This window comes from Pelophylax lessonae (genome assembly GCF_965119305.1).
Source record: "Pelophylax lessonae genome assembly, chromosome: 11".
In the NCBI taxonomy this organism is placed as follows: Eukaryota; Metazoa; Chordata; class Amphibia; order Anura; family Ranidae; genus Pelophylax; species Pelophylax lessonae.
Genome location: NC_138778.1, coordinates 156930275 through 156948112, shown reverse-complemented (window position 1 = coordinate 156948112; position 17838 = coordinate 156930275). Strand labels below are relative to the sequence as shown.

Below are 17838 nucleotides of genomic sequence, written 5' to 3'. Positions count from 1 at the left end.
CGTGAATCCACCTGGCAGGACTGACAGTATTGGCAGGGATGGGTCTGTTGAATACTGGACTACGCTAATGACACCGTCACAAGTAAAAGTAGCCATTCAGTCGAGCTGACAGCTCATTTCAACTGTGTCACTGGGAGATGTTGCTGAATCACTATGACTCCAAATCTTCTATTACCTCGTCTTGGATATAGCAGTCATCCCCTTGTTCCGGAGCCGTGTCTGCTGACAAGCCAAGTAAATAACATAGATTATCTTATTAAAATTGCGCCTGCAACTGGGTGGGATATATTAGGCAGCAAGTAAACATGTTGCCCCTGAAGTTGATGTGTTGAAAGCCGAAAAATGGGCAAGCATAAGTATTTAAGTGACTTTGGCAAGGGCCAAATTATAATGGCTAGACAACGGGGTAAAAGCAACTCCAAAACTGCAGCTCTTGTGGGAGGTTCCTGGTCTGGAGTGGTCAGGACCTACCAAAAGTAGTCCAAAGAAAGAGAACCAGCAACAGGTTCATGAGCAGCTAAGGCTCATTGATGCATGTGGGGAGCAAAGGCTGGTCCGTTTAGTCTGATTTGGCCCTCATTCACATTGAACAAGACCTTTGAAATCGTGCAACCTCATCTAAACTTGCATAATTTCAAAGCCGCATTTCAGTCCAACTTCGGGGGGCGACTTGAAAGGCATCTGTGTGGGTTCATGCACAGAGGTCTATTGAAGTCTCCCCCAAATTCGCCAGAAGTGGCGCAGCAACTACTTTTGGAAGTGCGGTGCCGCAAAGAATGGGACAGTGCTATTGCCAGCAATAGGTTGAGATTTGTCATGCGATTTGACCCATCACGTGGATGAGAACGGGGGCTTAATAAAAGAGCTACTGTAGCTCAAATTGCTGAAATAGTAAAAAGCTGGTTCCAATAGAATTGTGTTAGAACACACAGTGCATTGCCATTTGTTGCATATGCTGCCTATGCTGACCCATGGCTACAGCCAAAAGCACCTACATTGGGCTCGGGAGCATCAGAACTGGACCACAAAGCAATGGAAGAAGGGGGTCTGGTCTGATGAATCACATTTTCTTATACATCATGTGGATGGCCGGGTGCATGTGCCTAGCTTACCTGGGGAAGAGATGGCACCAGGATGCACTATGGGAAGAAGGCAAGCTGACAGAGGCAGCTACTACAGCATACTTATAGAATGTGGAGTCCATGCCTCAATGAGTCAGGGCTATTTTGGAGGCAAAAAGGGGACCTACTCAATATTTGGTGGGTATCATTCATCATATATATATATATCATAGTGATTTGACAATATTATAATGTCTTGTCTGATGTCATGATGTATATTTCCAGTAAGCCCCTTTAAAGGAGTTGTAAAGTCAGGAAGGTCTTTTATCTTAATGCATTCTATGCATAAAAAGCCTTCTGTGTGTAGCAGCACCCCTTAATACTTACCTGTGCCCCAGCGTTGTCCACAAGCCCCTCGGCCGTCCTGGGACTCTCCCTCCTGATTGGCTGAGATACAGCCGCTGCGCCATTGGCTCCCACGGCTGTCAAGCAAAGTCAGTGAGCCAATCAGGAGAGAGGGGGCATGGCTGAATGACAGTTCCGTGTCTGAATTGACACACGGAGCTGCAGCTTGGTTCGGGTGCCCCCATAGCAAGCTGCTTGCTGTGGGGGCACTCAATAGGAGAAAGGGTCAAGGAGCAGCGAAGAGTGACCCGAGAAGAGGAGGATCTGGACTGCTCTGTGCAAAACCAACTGCACAGAGGAGGTAAGTATAACGTTTGTTATTTAAAAAAAAAAGACTTTACAATCACCTTATTCTTCATTGGGGTACCTACTCTTTTGTTTTTGTTTTTTTTTTTACTGTGTCACCCTGGAAAAAGAGTGGGGCAGTCAAATGTTGGCAACTGTCAAATCATCTTCTGTTCTGCATGGGGAAGCAAAGTTTGCTAAATGCACTGTGTACTAAATGCTGCCAGTTTCTGATTTAGCAATGGCAAGAGAGAACATGGCATTGTGCAGAATATGTGTATGTATATGTGCTTCACCATATGAGTGGAAACAAATCCTTGAAAACAAATTAACCACCCCACCACTTTTTCATTTCATGGTGGTAAGATGTTTTTGCAAAGCTTAGATGACCTATTCACTGTTGGAGGCTGAATCATTTATTAACTGATGTTCCTTCCTACTATGAGGAATGAAAGTTTATACTCTTAGTGCTCATTTATGTGGTGGAGTCCCAGTTTTCTGCAATAGTCCCACACACTCTGGGTCATACATGAAGTGTTGTTCCCTAATCCTGTATAGAGGAACAATTCATACATTTTCTTTCAGTATGTCAAGTGGAAGCACCAGAACTGTCGGGGCTTAACTCAAACTGCAGCCTAAAGAGGTTGTAAACCGCCAGAAAAATAAACAAAAATTGTGCCCCCTTGCAGGTTTAAATCATAATTAACCACTTGCCCTCTAGAAGATTTCCCCCCCCTGTATGACCAGGCCATTTTTTTGCTATACGGACCTGGAATTCCCTAACTGACAATTGCGCAGGTGTGCGACACTGTACGTACCCAAATAAAATTGATGTCTTTTTTTCCTACAAATAAGCTTTCTTTTGGTGGGTATTTGATCACCAATGGGGTTTTTTTTTTTTTGCGCTATAAACAAGACAATTTTGAAAAAAAAAAAAGCAATAAAAAAATGAAAAAAATTGAATTTCTTCATCAATTTAGGCCAGTATGTATTCTGCTACATATTTTTGGTAAAACAAAATCTCAATAAGCGTATATTGATTGGTTTGTGCAAAAGTTATCGCGTCTACAAACTAGGGGATATATATATTTTTTTTTTACTAGTAAAGGCAGCAATCAGCAACTTATAGTGGGATTGCGATAGTGTGGCAGACAGTGGGGACACTAACTGGCACTTTTTGGGGACCAGTGACACTAATTCAGTGCCAGAAATATGCACTGTCACTGTACTAATGACACTGGCTGGGAAGGGGTTAACATGAAGGGTGATCAAAGGGTTAACTGTGTGCCTAACCAGTGATTGTGTGGGGGGTGCTTTTAATAAGGGAAGATATTGGTCCATGTTCCTGCTTCGAAGGAACACAGGATCAATGCTTTCCCTACTTATAGAACAGTGATCGGCCTTGTTTTTCGTATGAAAATAACCTCTTCACTTTCCACATCAGACTAGCATGCCACAAAAAACAGATGACAGATAGTTTGGTAATTGGATCGTGTGTACGGGCCTTAAGTCACAGGTTTTCATTGTGCACCATTACGACCTTCTAGCTGTGGGCGTCCTAACGACCAATGGCATCATTAGTTGAAAAGGAGGATGTCAGTCTCCTGTAAAGCATCCTTATTTGACCCTCCCCTGCCCCTCTCCATCAGCATTGGGGTCACATTAGCTGAGTGATGGAGAAAAACTGAGGGAGAAGAGAAACATTGGATACTAGTCAGTACCAGTTTGTAGAAGTATATTTGCTTTGAAAGAATAAATCACCTCTAATGTTGGGTGTCCTACTTGGACTTATGGATGTTGCTGCATTATGTAAAAATATTAGAATCGTTTTACATTTTAAAATGGGCTGCCTCTAGACTTTCCATAATTTTTAAAGGGTGCTTTGACTGAAAAAAGGTTGAGAAGCACTGTCCTAGAGAACCACTGACTATTTGGATATATTATATGGATACTGCACTACAAGTGGACTCCTCACCAGCCTTATGTGAATATTTACTTGTGATATCATTTCTAATATAACATAGCAGTAGTGGTAACAGTGTACACGATTTATTCTTGGCCACGATTTTTTGAATGTATAATTTTACTTTGTTCATGAATAGTATATAGTATAGTATATATATAATATGTTTTATTGTACACACCATTCGAATGTGTCATATTTTTAATTGGTTTATTTCTTTTTTGTAAAACTGGTTGGTAATCATAGCCTAGTTTTCCTTCTTTTTTTTTTTTTGGTTTATAATTCACACTTAAATTACATCTCATCAGGTGAGAAGTTGGGAGTCCTTATCTGCATACTGATTCTGGGTTAATAACTCAGAATGCACTGGTGCCAGAGAGTCCACATAAAAGCCAGACAGCTAGCATTTTCAGAATTAAATCAGCAATGGCAGCTCAAATATAAGGCTGGGTTCACATATATGTGGCTTCAGTTTCAGTGCGTGAGTCCGGTGCAGTTCTGTTCATCGGTTCAGGTGCACATTTTTACCTTGAAAACGAACAGGACTCTTTTTAAAACAGTGCCACGGCCACCCCGCACATGTGTGAACAATTGGGAAGGCTGCCAGTTCACATGGTATGCAAATCGGATGTGGTTCAAAAAATATGTGAACGGAGTCTAAGTCTAATTGCATGTTTCTCTCAAGTCTTTTTGTTTAATTTATGCAGCACAGGTATGTAGATGAACGACAATTGGGTGGTTGCTAGGTGGGTGTTTATAAACAATAAGGAGAAACAAAAGCGCAAACGCAATGTAAAAGTAAAAACTATTTATTAATAGTAAAAACTATTTATTAAATGATAAAAATGCACTCACAAAAGTGACATGTACTGGGCGAAACAGCCTGGGTTGCCTGAGGACCAGGAATAGCAAGACAGTAACCAGAAAACTTGAATGACTATTACCTGTCACCAAAGCATTGATGTTTCTTTTTGAGATTTAACTTTTGATTGTACTAACTTCTTCTGGCTGTTGTGTGTTCCTTTCCTCAGGAGAAAAGAGGCAATGTTTTGAGGTGCCGTACAACAGTTTCTTGTATGATAAGGATCATGACATGATGACTCCACGATTGTTGGAACATAATACAGGGAGCGCTATAGCCTACATGAGTCCAGGAGTCTTACGTCCACTGGTCCACACTCCGCCTACCCCTACTGCTGAAATGGTGCCTGTTATCAGCAGCCTATACCCACTACCACTCACTCGTATTGATATGTCTAATGGACACTTACCGTCTCAACCAATCAAGGAGAAGAAGCCAGCTCCAGAGAGGGGCCTGTCCCCAGGTGCTAATGCTCATGACTCGACTGACACCGATAGTAGCCATGAAGAAAGAGCATCTTATCCTCCTGCATTACATGCTGGCCCAATGCGGACAAACAGTGTTCTGCAGCCCCCGAAAGAGCACTCCAGGGGCTTTGACATCTTGAAACACTCTGGTCTATCACAGCGTGAGCTTCTGCAGCTTCTAAGCAAAGATGGGTGCCCCTTAGGGATGTACCGTTGTGACCACTGTCATGTTCTTTTTCTGGATTATGTCATGTTCACCATCCATATGGGGTGCCATGGTTTTCGAGATCCTTTTGAGTGCAACATGTGTGGTCATCGTAGCCAGGATCGCTATGAGTTCTCATCTCATATCGCACGGGGTGAACACCGGCTTGGAATGAATTAGCATCTCTGTTGACATCCGTGTCCATGACAACATTAACCAGAATCCTGGTTCCTCGACATTGCAGCTAAAAAATATATTTGGAAACGCGTGACATTTTTTAATTGCAAAAAAAATAAGTAGTGTTTTTAAGAATTAATATTATATCTTCAAACTTTACAGTTCTACAAACAGGAGTGAATGGATATATAAAGGGCAGCTTGAGGCAGGCAGCCAAATACCTGTTAGAAACATTTATGTAGAAACTGATAAAGATTTGTCAAGCAATGTACATACTTTTTTCATCCGCAAACCCTACTATGTTAGGAGGCTGCATAGCAGACTGCTGTATAGACATCTCTGCCAGTGACACCAGCTGACCCGAAGAACGGTTTATTGACTGAAAGATTATATATGTATATATATGTATGTGTATGTGTATATATATATATATATATATATATATATATATATATATATATATATATAGAAAAAAGCAAAATGGGATTCCCCCAGGGTTTTTGTAGCAGCGGTTCATTAAACAATTGTTCCACAAAGGATAAAAATATCAGCTTTGGTTACAATGATAGAATAACATCCAACAGCAAAAAAAAATTATATATTGTTACATTCAACCACCAAGACATAGAATACCCCCAACTAGTTTCGACCTATTTAAGTAGACTTAAATATGTCAAAACGCAACGGAGTATTTTATGTCTTGGTGGTTGAATGTAACAGTGTATCATTTTCTTTGCTGTTGGATATTATTCTATCATTGTAACCAAAGTTTATATTTTTATCCTATGTGGAACAAGTTTTTAATAAATTGATAAATAAAATCTCCATACTTTTTATATAGGTTTGATTTAATGAACTACTGCTACAAAACCCCTGGGGGAATCCCATTCTGCTTTTTTCACAAATTTTGGGGTGTGCAGCTTCTCCATCTCTCAGTGTATTTTCTGTTCTGTTTTTGTATATACAAATGGATATATATATATAGGTCCTTAACATAGGATAAGAAAAGGGATTTTAATCAAGTCACGGCGCTGGAGCTTCGTTCAGTATTGACATCCAGAACTAATCCAGAACTAATATAGAAATGAAGGAGTTGAAAGCTTAATTTGGTGTTGACTGCATTGAGATTCTACTGTTCAGTCAGTCCTGCACAACCTTTCTTATTCTTTTAAGCTTAATATAATTTTTAAATTTTTTTAACCCAACGTCCTAAATGTTACACACATAGACATTTGCTGTACTGTTACAGAGATAAATAAATGTACAACCATTTAGGTTATGATGATGTGGGCCAAAGTAGCTGACAGCCTTCCCTTAAGTCGGTCATAGATGATACAATTTTCTTTGGTTGGAAAGGTAGGAAAGAAAATCGCTTGATTCCCCCATCAACACTGACTGTGTTCCTTCTGCTGAGCTATTGTGTTCTCCTGGAGGGGGGACGTGGGGAGCCACCCCTGCCGGGAAAACACAGTGATTACTGCTAGCGTCAGTCTCTGGCAATAATCGTATCCTAAAAATCTGACATACTGGTTGTACGCAAGTCGATTGATGGATTGACTTGGGTACAATCAGTCTGCCCATACATGGTCCCTGCTGAACTGGCCAGGATTCGAACCATCTATGGCTGGCTTTAGCAATGCTGTGAAGCAGGTCATTGTTTCAAAACCAAAGGCATTTATATATAATTTCTGCATCGCAAGTAAAAAAACAAACATAGGGTTTAGTCCTCATGTACAAGTAACTATGCAAAATATTTAAATGTACCTAATAACTGTTCATGGTGATTAAAATTACAGGTATTTTCTAAAAAGAAAAACATTTATTTAATTTAAAGATGTAGCATTGAAAATTCTCTGTACTCTAAGTCCCCTTTCACACGGAGGCAGACTCTGTTTTGATTGGCAGGAGACCTGTGCGCTTATCCCCTGCTGATCAGAGCAGAGCGGGTGGATCACAGGTCCTTGTTCGCGCAATTTATGCAGAGTGGACACAGGCAGAGCCTGCTCTGCTCTATGGGCAGCCAGGTGTAAACGGACTCTGCTGTCTGTTTACACCCGACTAGATCTGATCTGATCCACCGACATGAAGGAGGACAGATTCCCTTACATTGGTTCTTAGTGGACCGGATCGGATCAGAGGTAGGCTGATGTAAACAGACACAAGGACACATAGGGGTGAATGGACTGTCTGATCAGGCGGACCTGATCAGAATGATCCTGTGAAAGGGGCCTTACATGGACACTTTATTTACATTTCTGTATGTGAACATAAATTGAATATTGTGTTATTGGTTTGATAGCAGGCACCCCAAGTGCATCTTTTAAAAAAAGATATTTCCTGCAGGTCCCAAACCTCAATATATGTGCAAATCTTAAAAGAGAAGTATGAGAATTTTTTTTGGAAATCATACTTACATAGGTGGATGCAGCATCTTCCCCTCGCTTCCTCTAAGACCGAGAACCGAGCGATCAAACACCGCCGATCGCTTGGTTCTCAGAGTTCCCTGAGCAGAGAGCTGGTGACTGTCAGTCAGCAGCTCTAGTCTCTACTCTGCCCCTCCAGTGCTCACTGGAGCGCTGGGCTGTGAAGGGGGTGGTTCAAGCTCTCAGTAGCTCACTGAGAGGCTGAGTTGGGTGCCGGTTCAGATATCTGGGCAGATTTCCTGAGCCTGGACTGGCTCTGTGATGTCAGCTGACAGATGGCTTCAGCCCACTGTCTGCTGTTAACGGGTCACGGGAGTGAAGAAACGAACTGCACTCCTGTGATCCACAGGAGAAGTACAGCCAAACGAGCTTTGGCTGTACTTCTCCTTTAAATAAGAGCCAATGTAAAGTGAAACTCCAGGATTTAAAATCTCTGCGCCCATTGTGTAAATGAGGGTAAATTTAGGCATGCATCAAAATCTCCCTTTCCTCTAAAGCCTGGAAGCCCGATCCATGTTTTGATCATACTTCAGAGGTTACTGACAGGTGGTGAGGAAGCGATGCAATGCCTCCTCAATGCCTGTTTTAACCCCATTTTTGTTGACAAATGTGCCGCAACACCATACATTGCAGTGAATCATTGCACCCGCGGCATGTCAACACCCCCGTCCGCTGCCTAATGCAGCTTAAGAGGGTAGTTGGTGGGTGGCACTGGCAATAACACAACCTTATCGCCCATTTTTGCCACCTCCCAACCACATATAAAAATGAAGCCTGAATGTTACCTGTCCGGAGTTGGGAAGCTTTTCAGCCTTTTATTTCAGTACCATACTATAAATAATATGTCAAAGTGAAGTTGCACTATGTAAACATAAATCTAGCACAAATGTATATTGTGGAATTTCCCTGTGCAATATGTCAAAGGTAAAGTTGTGCTATATACACATGAAGTTAGCACAACAAGATATGTGCAATTGCTTGAAATCAAACTAAAAGAGCATAATAAAGAAATTAACTAAATCTTTCACTCTATAAAGTAAACACAATATTGAATTCAGCACTCAAATCAAACTGAATGTTCCCCGTGACAATCAACATTTTACACCAGTGCTTCATTGAAATTAAGGTGAATACATCAAATGTCCAACACACTCCTTGAATCTGATCTTCTCCGTGACGGCAAAAAGGTCCCACCACCAAGTGTAAATCCTCCACCGGGACAAGGTTGTCTCCTTACCATAGAGTTAGACCTCAACAGGTCAGCAGCACTATTGGCTTACACCCAGCCAGGGCCTTTATCACCAGAGGAGTGAGTGAACTAATTGGGTATCCTTAGCCTTGACAAAGCCAGTGGTTCCACTTCTAAGCCTTATGGAGGCAACATTCCTTCCTAGCAGCGGCGCTCCGAGGCGGCCCCCGGACAGATTCCCAAAACCCGAGCTGCGTCGGCTTGATAGTACAGCTGCCACTGTACTACTCACCCGCATTGGATATGACAAGTTGTGAGTTTCATAGACTAGTGTAATTTTACCGTTTCCACTCCCCTTGGCCAATCACAGAGTTTTTTAAGTCCTGAAATTCCATTTTATGAGCTGGAGCCGCACTCATATTCCCTACCCCCACACAGTCCTGCAATATGCATCATGCAACACTCTATAGGTTGTTTTGGGAAGCAAAGGGATGCCCACATTGTACTGAGGTATCCCACAATACTGGCATGGCTAAAGATTTTAGGTCCAGGTGCAAGTTTTGGCCAGGCCCCTTCTCTTCTGTGGCATTTTACTTAACACCCTTCCCCAATGGGCACCTTTTTCTATTTTGCAAGCTGCATCCTCTTCTATTTACAGATGGACAGATCAAATAAGCAAGCACAAGGAATGCATAGGGTGACCCTAATGTTTCTGTCACAAAGGAGCTTTCCCTTCAGCCATTGGGGATCACTTGCCTGATTCTTTGCTATGCTCTATTAGCTGTAGGTTTATACACCATAGTGCAGAATAGTAAGTTGCAAAGGTGGGGCAGTGAAGGACCCGGCCCAGGGTCTTGATTAAGTAACTGCCAATGTTTCACAGATGTGGAATTTAATTGAAAGTCATAGTTGCATACATCAAGCACAGATTTCAGGGCCCCTGGATTGCACAGGAGTGAATTTATTCACTTCAATATCTGGCACTTTTACCCCCTTCCTGCCCAGGCCAATTTTCAGCTTTCAGTGCTGTCGCACTTTGAATGACAATTTTACGGTCAGGCAACGCTGTACCCATGTGACATTTTTCACACAAATAGATCTTTCTTTGGTGGTATTTAATAATCACTGAGTTTTTTATTTTTTGCTAAACAAACGAAAAAAGACTGAACATTTTGGAAAAAAAAACTTTTTTTTAGTTTCGGTTATTACATTTTGCGAATAAGTAATTTTTCTCTTTCACTTATGTGCGCTGATGAGGATGCACTAATGGGCACTGATAGGTTGCACTGGTAGGCACTGATGAGGCTGCAAAAATCTTAAATTAAAGGGTACCTCTACTTTTGTGAAAAGAAAAAAAAAACAAAGTCAAATAAAAAAATAACTAATTCTGCTCCTCTTTTCTTTATGAAATGAATGTATCCATCTGCTGTTAAGGTCTACCTTTTCTATTTCTGTGTGTAATTTTTAATAGAGTAAAACCTTATTCTTTTAAAAAAAAGTGTAAAAAAAATAGTGTAGCATATAACATTTGTTTCACAAACCACATTTGATTTTTTTTTAGTGGCCGGGGCTGATTCTCCTTCAGGTACTGGCAGACTCACTGCCAGATCTGCAGGGGAGAGGTCACGGGGGACCTCTTCCTGCTTGGGCGGGCCAAGGGCTATGGTCCCCAGGTGGGCAGGAGATGAAGGCGCCAGGCGACCACTAGCCCTTGGGTCTGAGGCCTGGGCAAGCTTTCCCCTCCCTGCCAGGGCATGGGGGCTCCATCGGTTAAACCACATTTAATTTAATGTTATCAGGAATTACGGTATTTTTCTATTTCACTCTGCAGCCATGGTTATTATCTGTAAAATTCAGCTGGTGTACAGAACTTCCCCAGAAATGTAATTTCCTAGTCCTGTGATTGGCTTGCTGATTTTCCCAAAAGCCTGCACTAAGATACAAGTCAGATTTTAGGCATCCCTTGCAAAAGAAATGTAATTTTGGTGAGATACGCCTAAAGGGCTAATCAGTTCTAAAGGGATGCATATCATGCAACTTTTCTTATCAGAACCATTAAAGTGCACCAGCTGATTGATATGAATTAATCACTCCCATTCAGAATAAGTATCCAAAGACAGAACATAGCAACAAACAGATTTTTCTTCAGAGCAGAAACGGGTAGGAATCTGCAACAAAGTGTGTTAAAATCCTTGAAATGTAATTTGATCACCAAGAGGGGAATGTTTTTTTTCTCAACAAAAGTGGAGGTACTCTTTGACATCAGCAAAGTGTATGAACACTCTGTGGATGTTGGCACCCACAATACAGAACTAATAATGCTGGGTTTATGCCAGGCAATTATGAATGCCGATAGAACTCAGTTGCAGCTGGCATTCACATTCCCCTTTCCCACCGACCTTACTGGCCTAGCAAAACCCACTCTAGAAAACACCATATTCTCAGACCACAATTTTGAGTTTATTTTTGGTTTTAGGTGCCTACTAACAGACCAACAACACAACTTCGTTTCCATTTTTTCCTGTGTACAGGTATTAATAAATACAATAATATGTGTTTTATTTTGTGTGTTTTGATTTATTAAATATATTTGTTTTTGTAATATTATTTGGCTATCATCTTGAAGAGGAAGTTTTATATTAAAAATGCTCAGTGAATTTTAAAACTAATAAAGAAATGCCTTGGCAGTGCAAATATTTTACCATTAAAACAGTGTTTTATGTGTTTTTTTATTTTTTTTTTTGTGAATGTTTTTGAAACTTGCAAGAAATCTGTGAGAGAGACTTTGCAGCTTTTTTGAATGTGTTAAATAGCCAATTTAAAGGGTTTAAAATGAAAGTTGTGACTAGTGCAGCACTTGTAAAAAATATATATCTAGTGTGACACATAAAGTCTCACAATTTGAACTAAATAATGGTACAGAAATTACTTTGCCAATATTAGGTGCAGTAGAGGTGTGTACAGTAGTGCACCAAGAGGATGATGGTGCATGACAACTGCTGATCCCCTTGCGCAAGGGTCTCCAAACTGTGGGTCGAATGTGGCCCTTTGCTTGCCTTTATCCGGGCCTTGAGGCACTATTCTTTCCACAAGTACAAGTCACTATTCCTTCCACTGACATCAAAGATTGGGCAACATTCCTTCCACTGACATCAAAGATGAGGCACTATTCCTTCCACTGACATCAACAATGGGATACTATTCCTCCTACTGACACCAGAGATGGGGCACTATTCCTTCTACTGACATTAAAGATTGGGCACCATTCCTTCCACTGACATCAATGATGGGGCACTTTTCCTCCCACTGACACCAATGATGGGGCACTATTCCTCCTACTGACACCAATGATGGGACACTTTTTCACCCACTGACACCAATGATGGGGCACTATTCCTACTGACACCAATGATGAGGCACTATTCCTCCAACTGACAAAAATTATGGCACACTTTTCCTTCCACTGACACCAGTGATGGGGCACTATTCCTTCCACTTACACCAATTATGTAATTTTTTTACTCCCACTGACCATCAAGCCTATGGCATTGTTTATTCCTACTGATGCCAGGGCATTTTCTACTTTCATTGTCCATAGCCCGGCCCCCTTCAGATTTGTAGGGCAATAAACTGGGCCTTTGTTTTAAAAGTTTGAAGACTTTTAAAGTTTGAAGACTTCCATAGGGCAATGACATCACCAGCCCCAGAGATTGGGGATACAAACAAAGCTTTGTGATCATGTGACTGAATAGAAAAACTTTAAAAAAGGTATTTGGATTGTGATTTATGAGAAAATGCATGCAGAGAATATCAGCAATGAGGAGGCTCAATTTAAAAGGTAGGTTATAGGTGCCCGCGCTGTGGCAGCCGGAGTGGGGGCGCGCGCTGTGGAAGATGGCGCTGAGAGTGCTGAGCGGGCTAAGGAGTGTGAGCGCTGCCGCCAGGCTCGTCCCCTGGAGGGGCTGTCCCGCCAGACTGCTGAGCAACGCCGCCCGCCTGCTGGCCGACCGGAAGTTCACAGACAAGCATGAATGGATAGCCGTTGAAAATGGGATTGGAACTGTGGGAATCAGCAAATTTGCCCAGGAGGCATTAGGTGATGTGGTTTACTGTAGTCTTCCAGAGGTTGGGACCAAGTTGAATAAACTAGAGGAGTTTGGAACCTTAGAAAGTGTAAAGGCAGCTAGTGAACTATTTTCTCCACTGACGGGAGAAGTTACAGACACAAATGGAGCTCTAGCTGACAACCCCGGCCTGGTGAACAAATCCTGCTATGATGAAGGATGGTTAATAAAGATGACTGTAGATGTTCCCACTGAATTGGATGACCTGATGAGCGAAGATGCATATGAGAAATATGTGAAGTCCATTGAGGAACACTGATACCATGAAGGAACATGTCCAGCTAGCTTAGTCATGTTTAGAGTCAGAGTAGCGGTTTACGCCCATGTTGGCGCTATTTGCCTACTACAGAGGTAACTGCTAACTAAGCTTCCCGCCATGTAACCTAAGTAGGACTGGCCGACACAGAAGCAGCTTCAGGATCCTCCTAATTTTGTAGGTTTTTTTTGTTTTTTTTTTAAAGAAGAAATTACTCCGAAATTTTACAGTTAATACAACTATAATTATCCAGATAGGATAGTCTTTATATTGGTTCCCTTTGTGTGCTTCCCTCCATTTTTAAAAGACTAGATTTGATACTTTCCAAAGACTGCCATATTTTTCCTGTACAGGAATCATTGTAAATGAAAACAATAATGTGTTTGATGGAGATCATATTTTTTTGGTAATCATGATGAATGACCGTAAAAGCCCCACTGCAAGTTTACCAATAATACTGTGTAATAAAAACATATTGACACCTAAAAGGTAGGTTATAGTGTAGGCTTTACATCTACTTTAACTCCAAACACTATACAAAGTACAAGCAAACATCAGTATGGCATGGTAGTCTCCCAGTCAGTAAAGGAATGGGTTTCCAAAGGGTCAGCCCATTTATCATTTTCTATTGGGTTCTAGAGTTAACTCCTTGGCACTGATAGTACACATATACGTGGACCTGTGTAAACTACTAACAGTGCTGATAGTGTGCTCTGTGCATGCTCCCAGCAAGATAGCCGGCAAGGATCGGTAATTCTTGTGATCAGGAGCTTTCAGATCATGTGACTGTAATAGCCAATCACAGCAGTTACATGACCCAAATGCCCGCCTCAGGGTATCTGAAACCTCTTATAGGGCCAGAAGGCATCGGCGCTAAAGGGTTAAACAACTTGTCAGATTCTTATATCGCAGGGACTCAATTGGTGATGCATCTGTGCTTGATTTCATGTTTGCATAGCTTCTGGAGCCATTATGAAGCAGGTGGGGGGCTCACTCCTAATTAGATTTTTAATTTATTTTATAGAAAATTCAGCAATGGATGCTGGAATCCCCAAAAATTACCATTTTTTTAGTTAAATAACTGTTTATTGAAGAAGTTTTCAATTACTTATATACAAAAGAATATGTGATTACAATACCATAACAATGAACGCATACTAGTGCAGAGTATCTAGGACTAAAACAATATCAAAAATATACAATGACCCTGCAACAAGCAGGGTAATTTAAAATCAGTACTGTACATGGAAAACTGGCACTTAGGAGGAAAAACCATTAAAAGTGTTCCAGCACAGGGGAATTTGTAGAAAGGAAGATTCCAAAAAATGCTTGAAGAAACAGCAAAGGGAATGAACCAATTATTTCACCACAAGGGCTCGGAAAGCGGAAGAATCACTAAAGGCCCGCTAGCACTTCCATGTGCTGCGCACTTTATCAGGATCTGGGCCATCATCTGCTACCAGGGTTTCTATTGCCATGATCTCATTTAAAATCTGGGTCCATTCCACAAGGTGGGGCAAAGAAGATGATTTCCAATGTCGAAAAATGGCCACCTGGGCCCCTAGTAAACAATGCCGTAGGATGCCCTTTTTAATGGACCCAGAGATCATCGACAATAGGGCAATGGCCAGGGTATGCTGGATATCGGAAATGCACATGGAGTTGTAGACAGGAAATATGTTTTGCCAGAATGACGAAATCAGGAAACAGCCTAACTAAATATGGAGGTAGGGTCCCTCAGCTTCCTGACATTTCCAGCAGATTTTTGAGGTGGCCTGGTACATATGGTTAAGGTCCACTGGCGTTGGGTATCATAGGGACACAATCATAACTTTTTTCCTGAAAATAAGAAGACATGGAAAGTTTATGAGTGAAAATTATACATTTCCTCCAACCCTTTTTTAAAGAATGAAATGCCAACATATTTTTTCCACCTCGGTTAAAACGGTAGGTCCCCTCCGGAAGCCCACCCTCTCAAAATTCTATATAACTAGGAAACAGTGTGGTCAGGTGGAGCATTGTGGGAGAGAAAATCTTCCAGTGAGTTGAGGTCAGGCAGCGGGTGGGTTTCTTTCCTAAATTTATGGAGAAGGCGGTTAGTTGGAGTTGGGTAAACCACCATTTGCTAAAAAAAAAAAACGAGAATAAATTAAAATGACGTTGAGCCTGAGAAATATTACCCCATTTTTTTTTTTGTATAGTATGGATGAAACACACAAAGGTGGAGAGGAGCACCCAAAACTCCTATGTAGATAGGGACAGAGCTAAGAAGAGGAGCTTGCTGTTGGAATATCCAAGATGCATACAACCCATTCTTGTTCCATTTTGGAGTGTAATGGCCTTTTAAACTTTTCGTTTTGTTTTTGATATCTATTGAGTTTGACTTAACCTATCAGGCTCCATGTATTGATAAAATATTACTCGTGTTTGTGATAAACCTTTAAAGTAGATCTAAACATTGCCATTTAGTTGGCAAAGCAATTTGTAAAGCAATGTGTATCATTACCAGTTACTATATTTGACTGATTTCTCTTTTTGTCATCCACTTTTTCATCCCAGTGCTGCTGATCTCTTCTTGCCCTTTGCATCCTGTCTCCACTTGCTGCAGTAGTAGCTGCTTTTCAGTGGTCTGAACCATCTTCCCGATAGTGACAATACTGGACCATGCCATACCATATTACCAGGTATTTTTCGAATGAAAGCTGCATACTTAAAACAGCTTTTAAAATTACATTGCCACCGTCTTTCTCAGCTAGCATTCCTCCAGAGATTGCTAGGATTTCCTTGGCACTTACCATCAGTGTAAGGTGGATCCTTTTCCCACAAATCATTAATATAAGCTGCACTTCCCCCACTGGCCACAAATGTAGAGTTAAGCCCCGTACACACGTACCGATTGTCGGCCGAACGATCGGCCGTCTTTTGTCCAGGGCTGTCGGTGTCTGTTGAAAAGTGCAAAAGACTGCACAAGAATTTTGTCCGCCGACTGCAGAAGTGATGTCATGTAATGGTTAACTTTCCCTGTGTTTTTTCTTTTCTGAGCATGCCCAGTCTTGCAAATCTGCTGTCTTTCGGCCGAATTCTGTACTGACTGGTGAACAATCGGCCGCTCTGGTGTCGGCATACAAAAATTTCCATGCTTGCAAGACAGATTCTTTTTGGCCGAAAGTGCGCTGTCGGCTGTCGGAAGCATCATACTAACAAGCCGAAAATCGGCCGATCGTTCGGCGGCCGAACATTTTCGCCCGACAATCGGTACGTGTGTACGGGCCTTAAGTTTGCCCTCCTCCACAGACCATCAATATAAGGAAGCCCTATACTGACCACAAGTTACTCACCACCAGTGTAAGAGGAGCCTTCTCCCACTGACCACAAAAATAATAGAGCACTACATTGACCACCAATGTAAAAGGGTCACTAAAATTTAAACTACTTGCTGCTGGTGTTGCCAACCTACCAGGTTGAACTTTACTGACACAACACCCAAAACTTACTGGCACAGCCAATTTTTACTGGTATTTCCGAAAGTTACAAAATTACAGTTTTAAGTGCAAATTTTAGTATTTAGGCTACAAACAAGCACAATATGCATTTAGAGAAAATTATGAATAACCCATGCGTTTTAGGAGATGACGAGCCTAATGGTGCGCTGCTGCTTAAGGGCTCTTTCACACGGTCCGCCTCCGTAGGCGGATCCGTGTTGCTCAGCGGGGATCGATCCGCGATCCCCGCTGAGCCGGCGGATGACAGCTCCGTCTCCGCTTGCAGAGCGGAGAGGGAGGTGTGTCAGCCCCCGCTGCCCTCTATGGGGGATCGGATGAGAGCGGACCGCCTGTCCGCTCTCATCAGATCCGATCCGATTACTGAACGGATGGAAAAATAGGGTTTCCATCCGTCCAGATTTCACGGACAGGATCGGATACGGATGGCAGCGGGTGTCAGCGGAGGTGTCTCCGCTGACACCCGCTGCCCCATAGAGCTGCATGGAAGATCCGATCAGATCCCCCTAAAAAACTGACAGGCGGATCTGATCGGACCGCCCGTGTGAAAGAGCCCTAAACTAAATAAACTGAAAGAAATCACAATATACATTTAGCAATGTGATTTAAGGTAGATATTTGGGCAAAAACATATTTATTTTATTTCTGATATAGTAGGCAGCTCAGGGACAGGACAAGAAATTAAAATGGGCAGGCGCATACACATGAAATTGACTCTTGCAGACAGCATTGTGCAGCCGCACAGATGATGATGACACCTCACCGACACAACACGCACTCTCCTTAATCACAGTGACAGTCTCTCCCCATGTCAGGTGGCCCCTTCAGTCCACTCCAGTTACTGCAGCACTGCCTTGCTCCTGTCCCTCAGACCCCCACACGAGTCTCTGGCCGCTCCACTTACCTCCCTTGCAGAATTAC

At 42.0% G+C, this 17838-nt stretch overlaps 2 protein-coding genes across 2 annotated transcripts in view; both read left to right on the top strand.

Annotated features, from left to right (window-relative positions):
* IKZF3 (IKAROS family zinc finger 3) overlaps positions 1 to 5628 on the top strand; it is a 204963-nt gene extending 199335 nt beyond the window's left edge. The window contains exon 8 of the mRNA XM_082273043.1: positions 4746 to 5628. Within this exon, the coding sequence (XP_082129169.1) occupies positions 4746 to 5428 (683 nt within the window). The 3' untranslated portion in view covers positions 5429 to 5628. The remainder of the gene's footprint in view (positions 1 to 4745) is intronic.
* A 7225-nt stretch (positions 5629 to 12853) lies between these two features.
* LOC309566285 (glycine cleavage system H protein, mitochondrial-like) lies at positions 12854 to 13607 on the top strand (the record flags this gene model as incomplete). Its single annotated transcript, XM_082271389.1, is given in 3 exon segments — positions 12854 to 12883; positions 12886 to 12912; positions 12914 to 13607. Coding segments are annotated over 3 exon segments (564 nt in total). The 3' UTR covers positions 13421 to 13607.
* Positions 13608 to 17838: the final 4231 nt, after the last annotated feature.